At 41.4% G+C, this 15,403-nt stretch overlaps 1 protein-coding gene across 1 annotated transcript in view; it reads left to right on the top strand.

Annotated features, from left to right (window-relative positions):
* The window catches only part of ttc7a (tetratricopeptide repeat domain 7A), a 68,553-nt gene extending 53,975 nt beyond the window's left edge, over positions 1-14,578 (top strand). Inside the window, exon 20 of the mRNA XM_074676349.1 lies at positions 12,713-14,578. Coding sequence (XP_074532450.1) covers positions 12,713-12,931 — 219 coding nt within the window. The 3' untranslated portion in view covers positions 12,932-14,578. The remainder of the gene's footprint in view (positions 1-12,712) is intronic.
* Positions 14,579-15,403: the final 825 nt, after the last annotated feature.

Genomic DNA, 15,403 nt, shown 5'->3' with positions numbered 1-15,403 from the left:
TCTGACAGCCTGTCTATAGCCTAAAACAACAACTGTATTCTCCTAAATTTATGACTTTGTATTTTTTACTTTTTTTTTTTTTTTTTTTAACATGGTCCTTATTGTTTGTCTCACTTTTCCCAGTTGTTCAATTTATTTGTTTATTATAATCAGTGTTAAATATAGATTGTTAAACTGCCCAGATGTGTGTTGCAGCCAGGCTTTGATAGACATGTAGGGGCTGTGAGGAGTTTGAAAGGGATCTTGAAAAAGTCTCTCTTCTAGATATATGCCTGATCACAATGCACACTTTAAAATGAGATTATCAGCGCTAATATTACTGGTTACAGGTTATTTTAAATTGCTGCTTCTTTGCTTCCAGGTCTGGTCGACCAGGACCGGATTGATTTACAGCATGTCTAGGTCTCTATGACAACACCACGCTGGCTGATTAAATTTAGTAGAGAGAAGAGATAAAACACAGAGATCTGTGTTTTTCTCTGCTAAAAATAAATTTCTGTGATTAACTTTGTAGTGATGGTGGACACAGGAGCCTAACTGTCAGACAGAAAAAGGACAGAAGAGCAAGAAGCTACAGCACGAGCTAAAGGCTAATTAGCCTTTAGCTCGTGCTGTATCACTCTATAACACAGGGGCTAAACTGTTTGTGATAATGTTCATTCCAACCCACAGTCAGCAGTTATTCTGCAGTGGTCTGTTCAAACTTGAGAGTATATCAATAAAATGAAGAGTGAGGTTACGTTAGCTTTGCTTGGTAGATGACTGACAGGACATAGCTAACCAGGATTTGCTGACGTTACACATTACGGACATGTCTTAGATCACCGGGCTGCCAGCTGTGCTAAATACAGACGGCTACTAAACGACAAACAAACTGACAGTGTTTACTTGTTGTCACGTTAGCCTACGGATACAACGGAGCACCAGGCTGTGGATGTCAACATATAGCCGGCTACTCTGTTTGATGTCACGTTACAAACCGTACTGATAAGTCTCTTACCTCAACGCATTGTATCCAGTAAAAAGTTGTCTTGAACAAAGAAAATTTGTTTTGATCAGATCTCCATTTAATTGCAAAACAAACACACCTCGCTAGAAATAATTCACGACAGTGTGCGGAGACTCCGGGCCACAAGGTGGCGAGGGAGTGCAATTGAAACATATCCTCCTCACAGCATCTTTAAGTGATAGAATTGTGCTCTGAAAAAATGTTGTAATGTGAACCCTTTCTTTGACAAGCCTAATGGAGGAGTGTGGTAAATGGTTTCATCCCTGGCATTGTTGTTGGGCCTAAGTGGGACAGTTGAGCATCTTATTTGGCACTCTCCTCATACTTCTGCCTCGGCCTGCCAGAACACAACCTACAGTCACTGCTTCTCTTCATGTGTTTATTTTTAAATAGTCTCTGCTGTGGACACTTTGTGTGCCCATGGCCCATTTATTCGGCTCTGCCTTGAGGGGAATTCTGATGATATTCTTGGTTGATATTCTTACACTTGAGCTATTATTCTGCAAAGGTACATACTGTACTTTCCTTGAATGTCCTTAAGATCTTTTTTTTTAATTATTAGGACGACCGATGACAGAAGATGTATTATTCTTCTGATGTGATGGCAGTCACATTTTAAGTCAGACACATCAATGAGACAGGACAAGAGGGGTATGATTTTTATTTTCATCAAGAACGTTTTGTCTCAAGGAGCTATCCACTGGTTTTTGATGTTAAAGAAGATAACTGAATTTTTATTCTACAGACTTGCTTTACAGACTGGAAAAACAAGATTCTTCTGCTATTCTGTCTATTTGACCCAGGATGCACTGTGTATGAGCAGCCCCAATCTCCCATTGTGTTTCACCAGTTTGCCAAAATATAATAAAATAACATCATTGAGTCTTCCCCATAGACTGTATAGAACATGGACATAGTCTCCCCAGAGTAACCCGTCTGTTTCTGAAACGGAAAATGAAGCACATTGGCTGCAGCGGCCATATTGGTAGTGGCAAAGGCTTCGCCTACAGCTATAGGGTGCTTGTCAGTCATGTGACCCTGAGCTGTGCCTCTGATTGGGCGAGCTTGCGATCTTAATATCCTCTGAACGGCTGAGTTAGAAAAAAATTCACCCCCCGTACAGTGGGTGCAGATAGTGAAATTAGCGACAGAGACAGGAGACGTTTTTTGAACCAGGCTGTAAATAGGTTAATTTCTGCTTTGAAAACAGCTTTTTTTGGCTTGGTGTGTCTCTGACTTCCAGTACTTCCATAGCCAGCCTCAAGCGGACTCTTGAGAAACAGCAGATTTTAGCACTTCCACGTTGTCTCATATTCTTACACTGGAGGTTGTCGCTTGGTCTGGAGTCTGGCACTTAACCTGCATGCAGTTCACAAGGTGGTCACTGCAGCTCAGAAACAGTTCATTTCTCATCGGTCAAAGTCATGTCAAAGCTGCTTAGGGCAAGATAATAAACCACACAGGGCTCTTGAAGACAGAATGTATGTGTACAAACAATTATAAGGAATTCATACTTCTGAAAGAACATTTAGTTGTTTTTCGTCATCTTGTTAAAAGGTCTTTTATTTGAATCAGGTCTCTATAAAAGGGAGGCTAACACAAGATATCTGTGCTTTGTTTCTACATCACTCTGAAAGATGAACACTGTTTGTCATCTAATGTCAGGAAGATATGGTTGTTAAATTTGTTGCATAAAATTCTGCTTTCAATAGAAGTCAAATTCACAGACGACAAGCATTTCAGTGCTTTTATTTCTTCACTATGTCTTTGTTATAAAACATTTTTTAGAAGATGCTTTGACAAATTAGGTATTTGGCAGAGGTTGAAATTAAGCTGCTGCCATCCTGTGGTACTTGTGAGCTTAAAGTGGTGTATATTGCTGGAGAGAAGTTAATTCACCCTTTTTTATCAGCTCCACCCTGTGACATTATTCACAAGTCAACCTTCTCGTCCTTTTTACCGTTGGATATTACACCAGGAATAATCAATCAACTTAAATTTGTAGAGCCCTTTACAACACACAAGGTGACCTAAGTGCTTTCTCATTAAAATCAGGACACAACAATTCAAATTCAGTACAATAAAAACACAATACAGTTCAATAAAATGGCAAGAATATCTCACCCCATGACTTTCTGTTGAAAGCCAGTCTGAATAAATAGGTTTTACGCCCGGATTTAAAAAGCCCAAAGTCAGTGGTGGGGCGTATTTCAGGGGGCAGCTTATCTCAAAGCCTGGGCCCAGGGACCGAAAAGGCCCCTTCACCCCAGTGTTAAGTCCTTGCTCTTGGGACTTCCAGCAGAACAGTAATTCTGTGAGATAGGGAGGGGCAAGGCTATAAAGGGCTTTAAAAACAAAAAGTAGCAATTTAAAATCAACTCCATCCCAGTGCAGGGAAAACAAAACAGGAGAAAAGATGTTAGAAACGGAGAGTGTTGAAAAAAGTGCGCACAGCATTTTGGGCTAGCTGAAGACGGCTGAGTGATGACTTGGGGACACCAGCATACAACTTGGGTTGGGAATTGAAAACAGGCTCCTGTTGAGAATCGCTAAGAAATGTTTCAATCCATCTATAACGTTAGCCTTTCTGCTTAACAATTCTCTTATCAATTCTTTACACTATGCCAAAGCTGCAGGACCTAATGTGACTAGTCTGCCGCAACTTTCTTAGCTTATCAGTTAGATAACATTTCCCAAGAAAACCCTGTTTAAGAATTTCTACCCTGAAATTTTTCTGACGAACTGAATACAGGAATCTAAATTACTCTGTCACAGGAGATTCCTATTTAATACATTCAAAATAAACAAAATAGCGCTAGCTTGATGCTAATATATACAAAAAATTGCATTTATACGCTAACAATTGGCATCCATTGGTATAACCTTGGCTTCAGAGTAGAATTTCAACTTTCATCACAGAGGCATATCACAGTTACTCTTTTTACACAACACTGAGAACTCCAAATGTCAAAATACTTTCAAGCAAATGAAAGAAAAGTTAGACTCATGGTTGGTTTCAAAACTATGGCAAGGTTCCAAACAACTTAGAATAATGCTATAACCACTTCGAGACACTAGATGGCTTACTTGAGTCAATAACATATTACAAAACTGTACATCAACGTCACATGACGTGCAATTTTTACTTATTTCTGTATATTTACCCTAGGAGATATCCAGATCCGGTGACCTGTGTTACATATTTATTCACTTGAAAAAGTAGGAATTGATAAGGGAATTGACAAAAAATTGAATCAATAAGCAGAATCGACAAGGGCATCGGTATTGATATAATCATATCACTGCCCATCCCTACATACAACGCATTACAGAAGTCAAGTCCTGAGCTGAATGAAGTAGATGATCTTTACCAAGACCGAATAATAGTGAAGAGGAGGCTCATTTTGGATGCTAAAGTAGCTTTCTCACCACAGAGGAAGAGGAAGAGGAAATATGAGGAGGAAAACTAAAACTGGAAACTGTACAGAAGCTGAGCAGCTCCTGAGACGTAGTTTATAAAACACCACCACTTCCCCATACCTCATGTCTCACCACACTTTTTCTCCTTTAACTCTACACATCAGCTTCAACCATGATCATGTTTTTCCAGGGTGTGTGTGTGTGTGTGTGTGTGTGTGTGTGTGTGTGTGTGTGTGTGTGTGTGTGTGTGTGTGTGTGTGTGTGTGTGTGTGTGTGTGTGTGTGTGTGTGTGTGTGTGTGGAGAGGGAGAGGAGAAAGGAAGAAAAAATTCAGTGATCAGACAGTGACTGATGCTCTGGTCAGCTGCTGGTTTCAGGGTATTTTTGGGTTGATGAGGGTGTGGTAAAAATGGAAGCCAGTAAAGGGCTATGCTATGCTAAACATGCCAAAAGTCAGCAAATTCTAACAGTACGTTTTTTTTTCATCAACACATTTTGGTCAAGTTTTAATATTTGCTTTAGCAGTCCATCTCACCATGAGCGGTGTCAACTGTTGCATGTGTGTGTAAGGCAGTGCATGTCACTTTCTTACAAGAAGGTTTAGGTGTGTGTGCCATGAGCCATGTGCAGTGTGTGTGTGTGTGTGTGTGTGTGTGTGTGTGTGTGTTCTCATGGTTAGCTGATACTGAAACACGGCCCAGCCTCGCTTCCGGCGATGGCATGAAATGAATCTGACCCACTCCCAACATCCTCCACATCTCATCCCTGCTGCTCTGAGTCACACACACACACACACACACACACACACACACACACACACACACACTCACACTCACAGACTTTCCTTTTCCTCCTCTCCAGCTGAAGCATATTCATACACTGCTTCACATATGCATGCATACTCTCAAGGACGAGGACTCGTGCTCATTGAATTAATCGCGTTCCAATTATCAAATGCCCCCATCTCCCCCTCCCTCCTCCTCCTCCCTCCTCCCTCTCTTCCTCCCTCTCTCCTCTTCCTCTGTGGATGGGGGCGGTTGTCAGCTGATTAGATAATGCAAATACATTATTTATAACACTTTGCACGTTCTCGCCGCTTCATGAGATTGCCTAGCAACCAGGGAAATATATTCTATTGAGCAGGACCTCTGATAACCAGAGGGAGAGGATGAGATTGAGAGAAGGAGGAGAGGATTGGGAGTTGGCTGGCTCCTCTGTTGCTATGTATGGCTCATCTGGGCCCACTTCTTTTTTCCTTTTCTTTGACACCTTTTTTTTTCCTCTCCATCTCTTTCTCTCCACATTAGTCGTTCCCAGTTTAGCTTTGCTTCCTTCCTCCCTCCCTCCTCCTTCTCTTGCTTCACTCCTCCTTTTCATGCCTTCTTCTCTCCCCTTACCTTCCTGTTGCTTCCTCCTCCTCTAGGTGTGTACCTGACACTGACTTTTACACTCTTGTGTATTTATAGATCTACTTTCAGCCACTGAGAGGTGAGAATTAACTGTGCTGAGCATCCACTTCATCTTTTTTCTGACTTGTTAACACACACCACAGAGTACAGCTCTACAGCTACAGTCAGACTCTATTTGTTGTGCTCATGTATCACTCATATCATGGTGGAGATGGTCAGCGTTGTCACTGTCACAACATGCTGGCTCAGTAAAAGTGTTATAACTCTGGGCAGATTATGAGAAACCCAATGTCCCTAACACTTCATTCATCTGAGAAAGACTTGTAGTTATGTTGTTGGCCATCTTGTGTTTGTTTGTGCTTGTTTATGTCTTTTATGTCCCCTGTGACTCTTTGTGGTAGTTATGAGTCTCCAACTTTAGTGGGCTTTGAGTGTCTCTGTATAATGGTTGCTCTTTAAAGTGCTTGCTTGCATCTGCATTTTGTGCTGTGTCATTGCTTCCCTGCAAAAGTGATAGTGGTAACTTTATGCAGATACTCTGGTTTTTGGACCCTCTTGTCTCTGAGTGACTGGCCTGTGTCTGGTGGACACATCTGGTGTTCGTGGTACATTCATTTATTTTTTTCTTTGACCAATAAACTGCATAAATATAGACAGTGACTCAGTAATGTCAGTTTCTGGAGAGGTGTTCTGTAATCAAAAGATGAATTTTGCTTTATTGGAAATGTTCACTCCATCCAGAAACTGAGCTGAGGTCACAGCCAAGCTGCTCAGCAAACAGCTGCATCACTTCCACCTGTCAGTCTGAACAGCCACGCCCTGGTTGGGCCAGATTGTGCACAGCTCTAAAAGCTTCAACAAAATGGAAATTAAATAAACTCTGAAGAAATCGAATCTTCCAACCATTTTTTTTTTTTTATAAGAAAAGAAATGTGGTGTAGCTGCTTCTAATCATTTTGTGTACCGGGCTGTAAACATGCTTTGTACTGTTTTAAAACTGGGCATTTTATATGGGCTCTGATGAGACATGGAGGACTTCGAACTCACAACAGTGGATGGGTTGTTGGGGTGGGTACCAAATTCGGTACTTTTACAAATACCGACCGAATTCCATCTGTAAAACCTAGTACCGATTCAAGCAAAATCAAACGTTATCATGTCTAGGTACGTAACACATCCTTGAGAGAGTGGAAGAGAAGGTGATTTTCCGTGCTGGACATGAACACAGTACTGCAAGGGTCTATATCGAAAAATGAGTATGTTTAATTGAAAAACTTCGAGATTTTATTAATGAACAAATTAATATTTATTACCACATAATCTCACAAAAGTATGGAAAATTGGTGCTGTTGAGTACTGATACCGATTGCCGGGTACCAAGCACCTGGTACCGTATCATTTCAAATGTGAAAGGTACCCACCCCCTATGGGTTGTATATCACACTGCAGTGTTTTCCCTACCTATAAGTACAGTGTAACGCCTGAAATACACCCGGTACGTCTGCAGCTGTGTGCTCAGTCCAACAAGCAGCATGACTGACAGACAGCTGGAGTCACAGACCGAAAAGTTCCTGCGCTTCCCAGTCCATTGATAAGTCTGTCTTTATCCATGTTGGGCTGTAAAACCTGAAACCTGTTGTCTCCTGGTCGGGCTCCACTCATTATATCCGTTTGTCATTGTAGTCAAGATATGTATGAACTGATTTTGACACGGTCTGTTTTATTTTAAAAGTCACTGGGTGTTTTTAGGCAGTTTCCGGTCACAACTTCCTGTCCTGTTCAAGCTTTCCTTCGCTGAATTTATGCGTCATCGCTTCATGTCCGTTAGAAATGGGATGGCTGTGTATTACCTGCAACATGACGGACCAGCCACGCAGACGTACTGCAACAGAACAGATCCAGTGTAAGCTAACACATTGATTTGAATGAAACCTATTTGATCCATTTGCCATAACAGAACAGAAACGCACTGCAGATGCATTCATTGTATTTTAGCTCTAAGCATACATACAAAGACCACATAATTACCACATATTAACACACCGAAGAGATAAACCAAATCGTTTCACATTTAGAACAATAATCCTCTGTGTCAAATGGAGACTTATTTGGGAAGACAGATGTCAGATACTTCTTATAACCATGATAAATCTTCTAAACTGCAGTCAATAAACTTTTAGCTTAGTGAAGCCTGGAAAGAAGGGGAAGCCGTTACCTTGGATCAGTCTAGCTGAGTGCTTTTTAACACATCTGAAGATGATTCATACATTATAAAATGTGCTGGCCCTTTAACATTTCCAGTCTTCCTACTACTATAAGCCAACAAGCTAGCTTAAACTTTTTAGTGTCTATACATGTTAATGATAAATTCTTAATCACTTTTAGGACACTGATACAGTGTGTATGTAGGGGGTTAATAAGTAGATAAAGCTCCAGCAGCATGACCGGCTCAGAACCAGCAGCCTCAGCTCACCTCAGCTCTCCCTGGCTGAGTGGTCTGAACCTCTGATGGGATTAAAGGTTCAGGTGAGACTGTCTTGCCGGTTCAGAGGCAGTTCATCAGGCCACTGGGTTACACTGTGTCTCAGGGTAGAAGATGTTAGCTGGCGGGCTTTTTACAGACTCTGGTTACAAGTTTGGAGTCACAACATGCCCTGTAGCTGCTATGTTATGATGGACCTTATAAACCTGAGCTGTGACATGAACAAACTAACCACATAGACATAAGAGTTGAAAGATTTTATAGCCTTTATTCACAACATTACTCATATTACTGGTTTATCGTTTTATTCTAGTTCAGCTGTCTCCACTGTCTTGGAGACATTGAGTTTGGTGCTGTATTTGTCTGGGAACAATTCCATAAATTAATCTTTTTGGTCGATCAAAAAATAATGTATTTGTAACATAGACACGACTCACTAGCTAACAAGCCTTTGAAGCCCACAGGGCAGCTTTAAGTCTAATACTCCTTCACAGACCAGCTGGATGCAAATCCATGAACTAAAGTTTCAACCTTAACTTTAGGATTCAGTAAAATGCTCAAACAACCAGTCGGATCGTAAAATCTGTTTTACTTTTTGTTAAGATATCACAGTGGAAGAGTACTTTGTTCACAGTGTGAAATAGAAATACTAGCAGATCCTTCTAATCAAAACAATCAGATCTCTGCTGGGTGTGTGTTTGTTTGAGCCTTTTTCATCCCCTTTAATCCAGGGGATATAAATGCACTTGATTAAAAGTTGTGTTCTGGTTGCAGTATTTATAAAGTTTGCTTAGATGTATCTTTAAAGATGGATGTAAAACACCACTGCCCACTCGTTCGGCTTTACTCAGCTCAGCTCAGAAGTGCTTCAGTGATACAATGGAGAACAAACCTGTGCTGCCAGCTCCACGGGATCAGCTGAGGTAAAACTGCAGACAGATGGCTGCGAGTAATTAAAGCAAAACCAATAGATACCAGTGTTTTTAGTGTGATGCCAGAAACTCTCACTAGCAATCTACATGTTCTTGAGCACACATTTATTCACTCACTTTGTAATCTGCTCTCTCTGCTACTCCCTCGTACTCATTTTCACCCAGTTTTACTCTTTTTTTTTCTGTAAAAAGATTTGAATCTGTCGTTGCTGCCTCTGTGGTTTGGAGATTTTCCTGTGAATCCTTTTTTTTGACTAGATAGACCTTCTTCTTAGGAGTAAGATAAGAAAATCAGCAGACATGAAGCTGAAATCAGGAGGTTGTTGACCTAGCTTAGCATTGACCTGAAGTGATAAAAGCACACAACCTTGTTTTCGTATCCAGAAATGAAAAATCTTTTAGAAATCCTAGCTCTTTGGCATGGAATAGATCCCCTGGGGGAATTTGGGCTACATTAAATTTATGTAATATCCTACCATTTCAGAAAATGTGATTCAACAATCAGTGATTTGATTTCACTCAGGACTACTCTCATCAAAAGATTTGTTACTTGCGTGCATAAGAGAACACCTCCCCTTTGTACACATGCATGCATGAAAAACTAAGGCAGGTAGAGCAGCAGCAAAGATCCCAAAGGTACAGAACAGAGCAAGTATCAGTGATGAGAGGCTAAAGCAGGTCAGCTAGAATAACCCTTACGCTGTCTGCCAATCAGACGCGTAGCTGTAACCAGCTGAGCTGTCTGTTGAGGGTCGCTGGAGTTAAGAGCAGCTGATGCTCTGTGGGACAAGATTGACTGTGTGGCCTGCCCGAACTAATGCTATACTCAGTTTATACATTACATGAATTAATACAATAAAAGAGGACAGAGAAATAAACCCCAACCAATGGCTACATGAGATAAACAGAGATACCAGCTGGCTGAATTATTATCTCAAGATGTTAACACAGCAGCCAGTAAATTGAAAAATCCAATCTGGAAAAGAGCTGCAAGCTCTTACTTCTCCTTGTAGCCCCTCCCACCTTAAGACAGCCCCCTATCAAACAAACTGTTCTATGTTGGACTCAAAGGACAGAAATACTGACTGAGCTTTGATATAATATTTAAAGGGGCTGTGAGGAGTTTGAAAGTGTTCTTGAAAAAGTCTCTCTTCTAGATATATGCCTGATCATAATCCACACCTTAAAATAAGATTATCAGCGCCAATATTACAGGTTACAGGTTATTTTAAATTGCTATGTCTCAGCTTCCAGTTCAGGTCAACCAGAACTGGATTGATTGGTCTTGGTCTTTATAACATCACCACACCAGCTGGTGAAATTTAGCACCGAGAAGAGACAAAACACAGAGATCTGTGTTTTGTCTGCTAAAAACAATTTATATGATTAATTTTGTAGTGATGGTGGACATAGGAGCCAAACAGTTGTGTCAAACAGAAAAAGGACAGAAGAACAGAAGAAAGCTAAAAGGGAGGGTGATACAGCCTGAGCTTAAGGCTAATTAGCCTTTAGCTCAGGCTGTATCATTCTATAACACAGGGGCTAAAACTGTTTGTGCTAATGTTGATTCCAACCCACAGTCAGCAGTTATTCTGCAGTGGTCTGTTCAAACTTGAGAGTCTATTAATAAAATGAAGAGTGAGGTTATGTTAGCTCTGCTTGGTGGATGACTGGCAGGACATAGCTAACCAGGATTCACTAACATTACACATTACGGACATGTCTGTAATGTGTATAAATTTAAACAGCTACTTAACTACTTACAAACTGACAGTGTTTACTTGTTGTCACATTAGCCTACAGATACGTTGAAGCACTGGGCTGACGATGTTGATATGTGTAGCTGGCTGCTACAATGTTTGCTTGATGTCACTTCTCAAATTGTAGAGCTACGTAACTGTACTGATAAATACCTTACCTCTGCGCCTTGTATCCAGTAAAAAGTTGTCTTGAACAAAGAAAAATTGTTCCCATCCAATCTCCATTTAATTCCAAAACAAACACATGCCTCGCTAAAAGTAATTTACGACAGTGTGCGGAGACTCCGGGCCACAAGGTGGCGAGGGAGTGCAATTAAAACAGATCCTACTCTTAGCAACTTTAAAAGGAAACCATAGAAAATTAGCTGCTTGTTATCACTCCCAGCACCACAGACACAAATCTTTATTGTAAAAAAAATCTCTTCTTCTGTTTAGACCCAGATGCTTGTCTCCTAAAGGAGTGGAGCCAGCAGAGAAGTCATGTGACTCTCACTTTGTCCCAGCTCAGCCTCTCTTTGTTTATTCCCAGGTGTTGATTTGGTTAAACTTCTGATTGAGGATGATCATCTTTGCCATGGTAACCAGTGAACAGACAGATGGAACAGTGTGTGTGTTTGTGTCTGTGTGAGTGTGTTTGCATGTGTATGCATTGAGGCTTGAATCAATATGAAGCAGTCTGCAGACGAGGGCTCAGACAGAAAAATTAACAAACTGGTGGACAAACTATCATCACACTCCAACAGCACACAGACATATACACAGAGATGCTCCAACCTGTCACCCTGTGTGTGTGTGTGTGTGTGTGTGTGTGTGTGTGTGTGTGTGTGTGTGTGTGTGTGTGTGTGTGTGTGTGTGTGTGTGTGTGTGTGTGTGTTTGTGTTTTAATCCATGCCGTTGGCCAGTTGCGTTGACACCCTTTTCTTTCAGGCTCTCTAACAACCTGAGCTCTGACTGTGCTGTACTACAGAGGAACACACATACACACACCCACGCACACACACATGCACACATACATGTGTATGAATGATTTACAGTATTAGACCAGTGAGTCTTGTGGTTGCATGCAAACCCAGCACTCTCTCTGGCAGATCCCTGGGCAGTCATCGCCCATCCTGACATGTAATGAAGACTGTAACTCACGTGATTCGTAGAGAAACCCACAGATTCATTTGATTAAAAATATGAAGAAGCTCTCACACAGACCTCTCAGTTCTTCTTTTAGTATCTGTGTTCTGATGTCTCACACACTGTGTTGTCTTTCTGCTCCTAATATCAGGCTTTGGGGGGATTTTCTCTCTGCAGTTGTTCAATCCCAGTTTAAAATAAGTCTGCTGAAGTGAATGACTGTTGGATTTTATTGCTGTATATTTTTGTGGTACTAAATTAGTCCACGGGACAGCAGGCTTTATAATCCAAGATTTGGATTTTTAGTATAAAGCCACCATCTGCTTACTTGATCTAGAGATGCCATGCCATGCACTGATGTCAGACATTTTGGGTAAAAGAATTTGAGGTTTCATTAAGTCCAAAAGATTTCCAATTCTGCCCCCAAATAGAAGGCTGTAAAAAGGCTTACTTTGGCTTTTTCAGGAATCAATCAGATTGTATTTGAGGTTTATATTTATTTGTGCATATAAAAATATTTATATTTATTTTCTGATCACGTGTTTCTCATGTTTCACTATTCTCTTATCCATGCAGGGCCGTCTGTTGGTGAAAACAGAGCGTGTGCACCTGGGGGAGAAGGTTCTGCGTGACGCTGTTCAGGTCCACAGCACCTCCCATGAGGCGTGGAGTGGCCTGGGCGAGGCCCTGCAGTCACGGGGCTCCAGCCAGGCCCCTGAATGTTTCCTGACCGCCCTGGAGCTGGAGGCTTCCTGTCCCATCCGGCCCTTCACCATCATCCCGAGGGAGCTTTAGGGGACCAAGAAGGGTTGAGTTGAAGAATTAGTCTATTGCTGGAAAACTTACTCTGCCGACGGGTGACAAATTTCAAGGACATGTGGTACAACGAAACTTTCCACAGAGAGTGGAAAGGAGATTAATTTAGCTCACCTCTGTGTATTTACTCTGCAGCTAGAGCCAGGAGGCTGTTAGCTTAGCTAAAGGACAACCAAAACATCAAACCTCTCCTCTGAAACAGTTTTATTTTTACACTTTATGCTTGGTTGAATAAACTAGATAACCTTCAAGTGGAAACAGGTGCCTGGTTCTTAGTCTTCATGCAAAGCTAAGCTATACATAAGTTCTTTTAGCTTAGCATGAAGACTAAGAACCAAGTAGTAGAAAAAAGGTATTGGGTTTTGTTTTTGAAAATCAGAATGATGTTTTTCTGTGTAGTTCTCAGTCACCATGATCACATGGCAGCCAGTCTCCTCTGATGTCATACTCAGGGTCCAACTCTCACATGAAACAGAATCACAGTCCATCAGATATTTGACTCATTAACAACAGAAAAGACATCAGACCATACTTGATGTTTTACTAGTTAGCGAGTGTTAAACAATTGCTAGATTTAGCATTCAATGGTCGCAGCTGTTTGGTCTGTGAGCTTCCTGAGTACATGCAGAAATATGGGTTAAACAAAAACAGAGTGCAGGTAAAGGTTTGTATCCATGTGTGCATGAAACGTAGAGCCCAACAGCTAGACAACAATATTAGGTATCAGCTTTTTAGTTTCCTCCAGACAGTGACATCAGAGAGGAATGGTCGCCCTGTGATTGTGCGTGTGTGTGTGTGTGTGTGTGTGTGTGTGTGTGTGTGTGTGTGTGTGTGTGTGTGTGTGTGTGTGTGTGTGTGTGTGTGTGTGTGTGTGTGTGTGTGTCAGAGATGTGCTGGTTACATCCTGAGGCAGGTTGTGTTCTATATGTGGTAACATAGATTATGTATAGGCTGTCAGTCTCAGCAGCTGCTCATCTTTATTTCAGCTCCTTGATGTATTTTTGATGATCGTGTTGATTGATGCTGCTTTCATGTTCATGCACAATGATACCTCCCCTCTTATACCATCCAAAGAAAACTCTCTCCTGTCAGGGGCCTTCGAAAGCCATTCCATTTGGCATTATTATTATTATATTTATTATTATTATTATTATTATTATTATCATTCCTACCTCTTCCAAGGAGGTTCTGTTTTTGGGAGTTTGTCTGTGAGCAACATAACTCAAAAAGCAACAAACAGATCTTGATGAAATTTTCAGGAAATGTTCAAAATGGGATAAGGAAGAAGTGATTAAATTTTGGAGGTGATCTCAACACTGTCAGGTAACAAATTATCGTACAAACCTGCAACTAATACCAAATTGTAGCAGACAGTCTGCTAAAAGGGAGTATAACATTAAAGTAGGACTAAAGTGTTGGTGACAATCACGATATGCTTGGTGGAGGTCTGTGCTCTCTGAGTGATTTTCTTGTTATTATCATTATTATTGTTGTTATATGTGTGTGTTTGTGTGTTTAAATCATTCCTGTGAGCTGTTCTAAGTCACAGTTTCTGTTTGTAGGCAGCTCATCCGCTCATAACACGTGTGTTGTTTAATCCTCCTCTTCACATTTCTCTCTGTTATAAACAACAATGGCTTTTAACAATCTCTGCTGGATGCCGAGTCTTCACCTGCCTTGTCACTTGTGACTAATGGACATCACTTCCGAGTGCCTAACCACATTAATGTGAGCAGTGGGACTGTGCTGCCGGCTTATGTAATACTGCCAGCACACTTTCCTGCCTCCTCCTCCTCCTATGTCTCTCTCTCTCCCTCTCTTTCTCTTTCTCTCTCCCTCTGTCTCTTTATGTCTCTCGCCCTCTCCCAGTCTGCCTGATGTGATGTGATGTGGCTTGGTTGCCTAGCAGCCATCCTCTTGTTTGAGTAACTGGGGAAGCAGAGAGATATCTGGTCTGCAGAACACACACACACTCCCAAACACACAGACACACACATACACAAGCATGGGCACACAGAGAAGCTGATAATGCCCCGTTGTGCACTTTTACAGGCCTGACCGTGTCTGTTTGATGTCTGCTGTTACCATGAGAGGTATGAGCCAGCTATAATCAATGTCTCAGCCTGCTCTAAATTGATTTGTGGTATAAGAAGAACCTCTATTTCTTAACCCTTTCCCTCCCTGCAGGGCTACAAGCTTTAATCCCGCCTCCTCATCTTCACTCTCACTCCACAATCGCCCACACTCTCCATCGCTCTCGACTCTAAAATCCCTCATCAATCAATACTTTGATTTCCTCGCAGGAATTATCGATCACTGTCGCCTCTTTTTGAGTCGTCCGAAGTAAAAATCTATTTTTACTTTTTCCCTCCTTGTTGCCGGCGCTCCCTGGTTCCATCCTCTCCTCATTAGCACCGTGTGTGACACCTACACAGGGGCTCCGGAGATGAA

This window comes from Halichoeres trimaculatus, unplaced genomic scaffold, assembly GCF_033239565.1.
Source record: "Halichoeres trimaculatus isolate MK-OKI-2021-1 unplaced genomic scaffold, fHalTri1.1 fHalTri1_scaffold_8, whole genome shotgun sequence".
Classification (NCBI taxonomy): Eukaryota; Metazoa; Chordata; class Actinopteri; order Labriformes; family Labridae; genus Halichoeres; species Halichoeres trimaculatus.
Note: the sequence above shows the minus strand (reverse complement) of the source record. Positions and strands in the feature narration are given on the sequence as shown.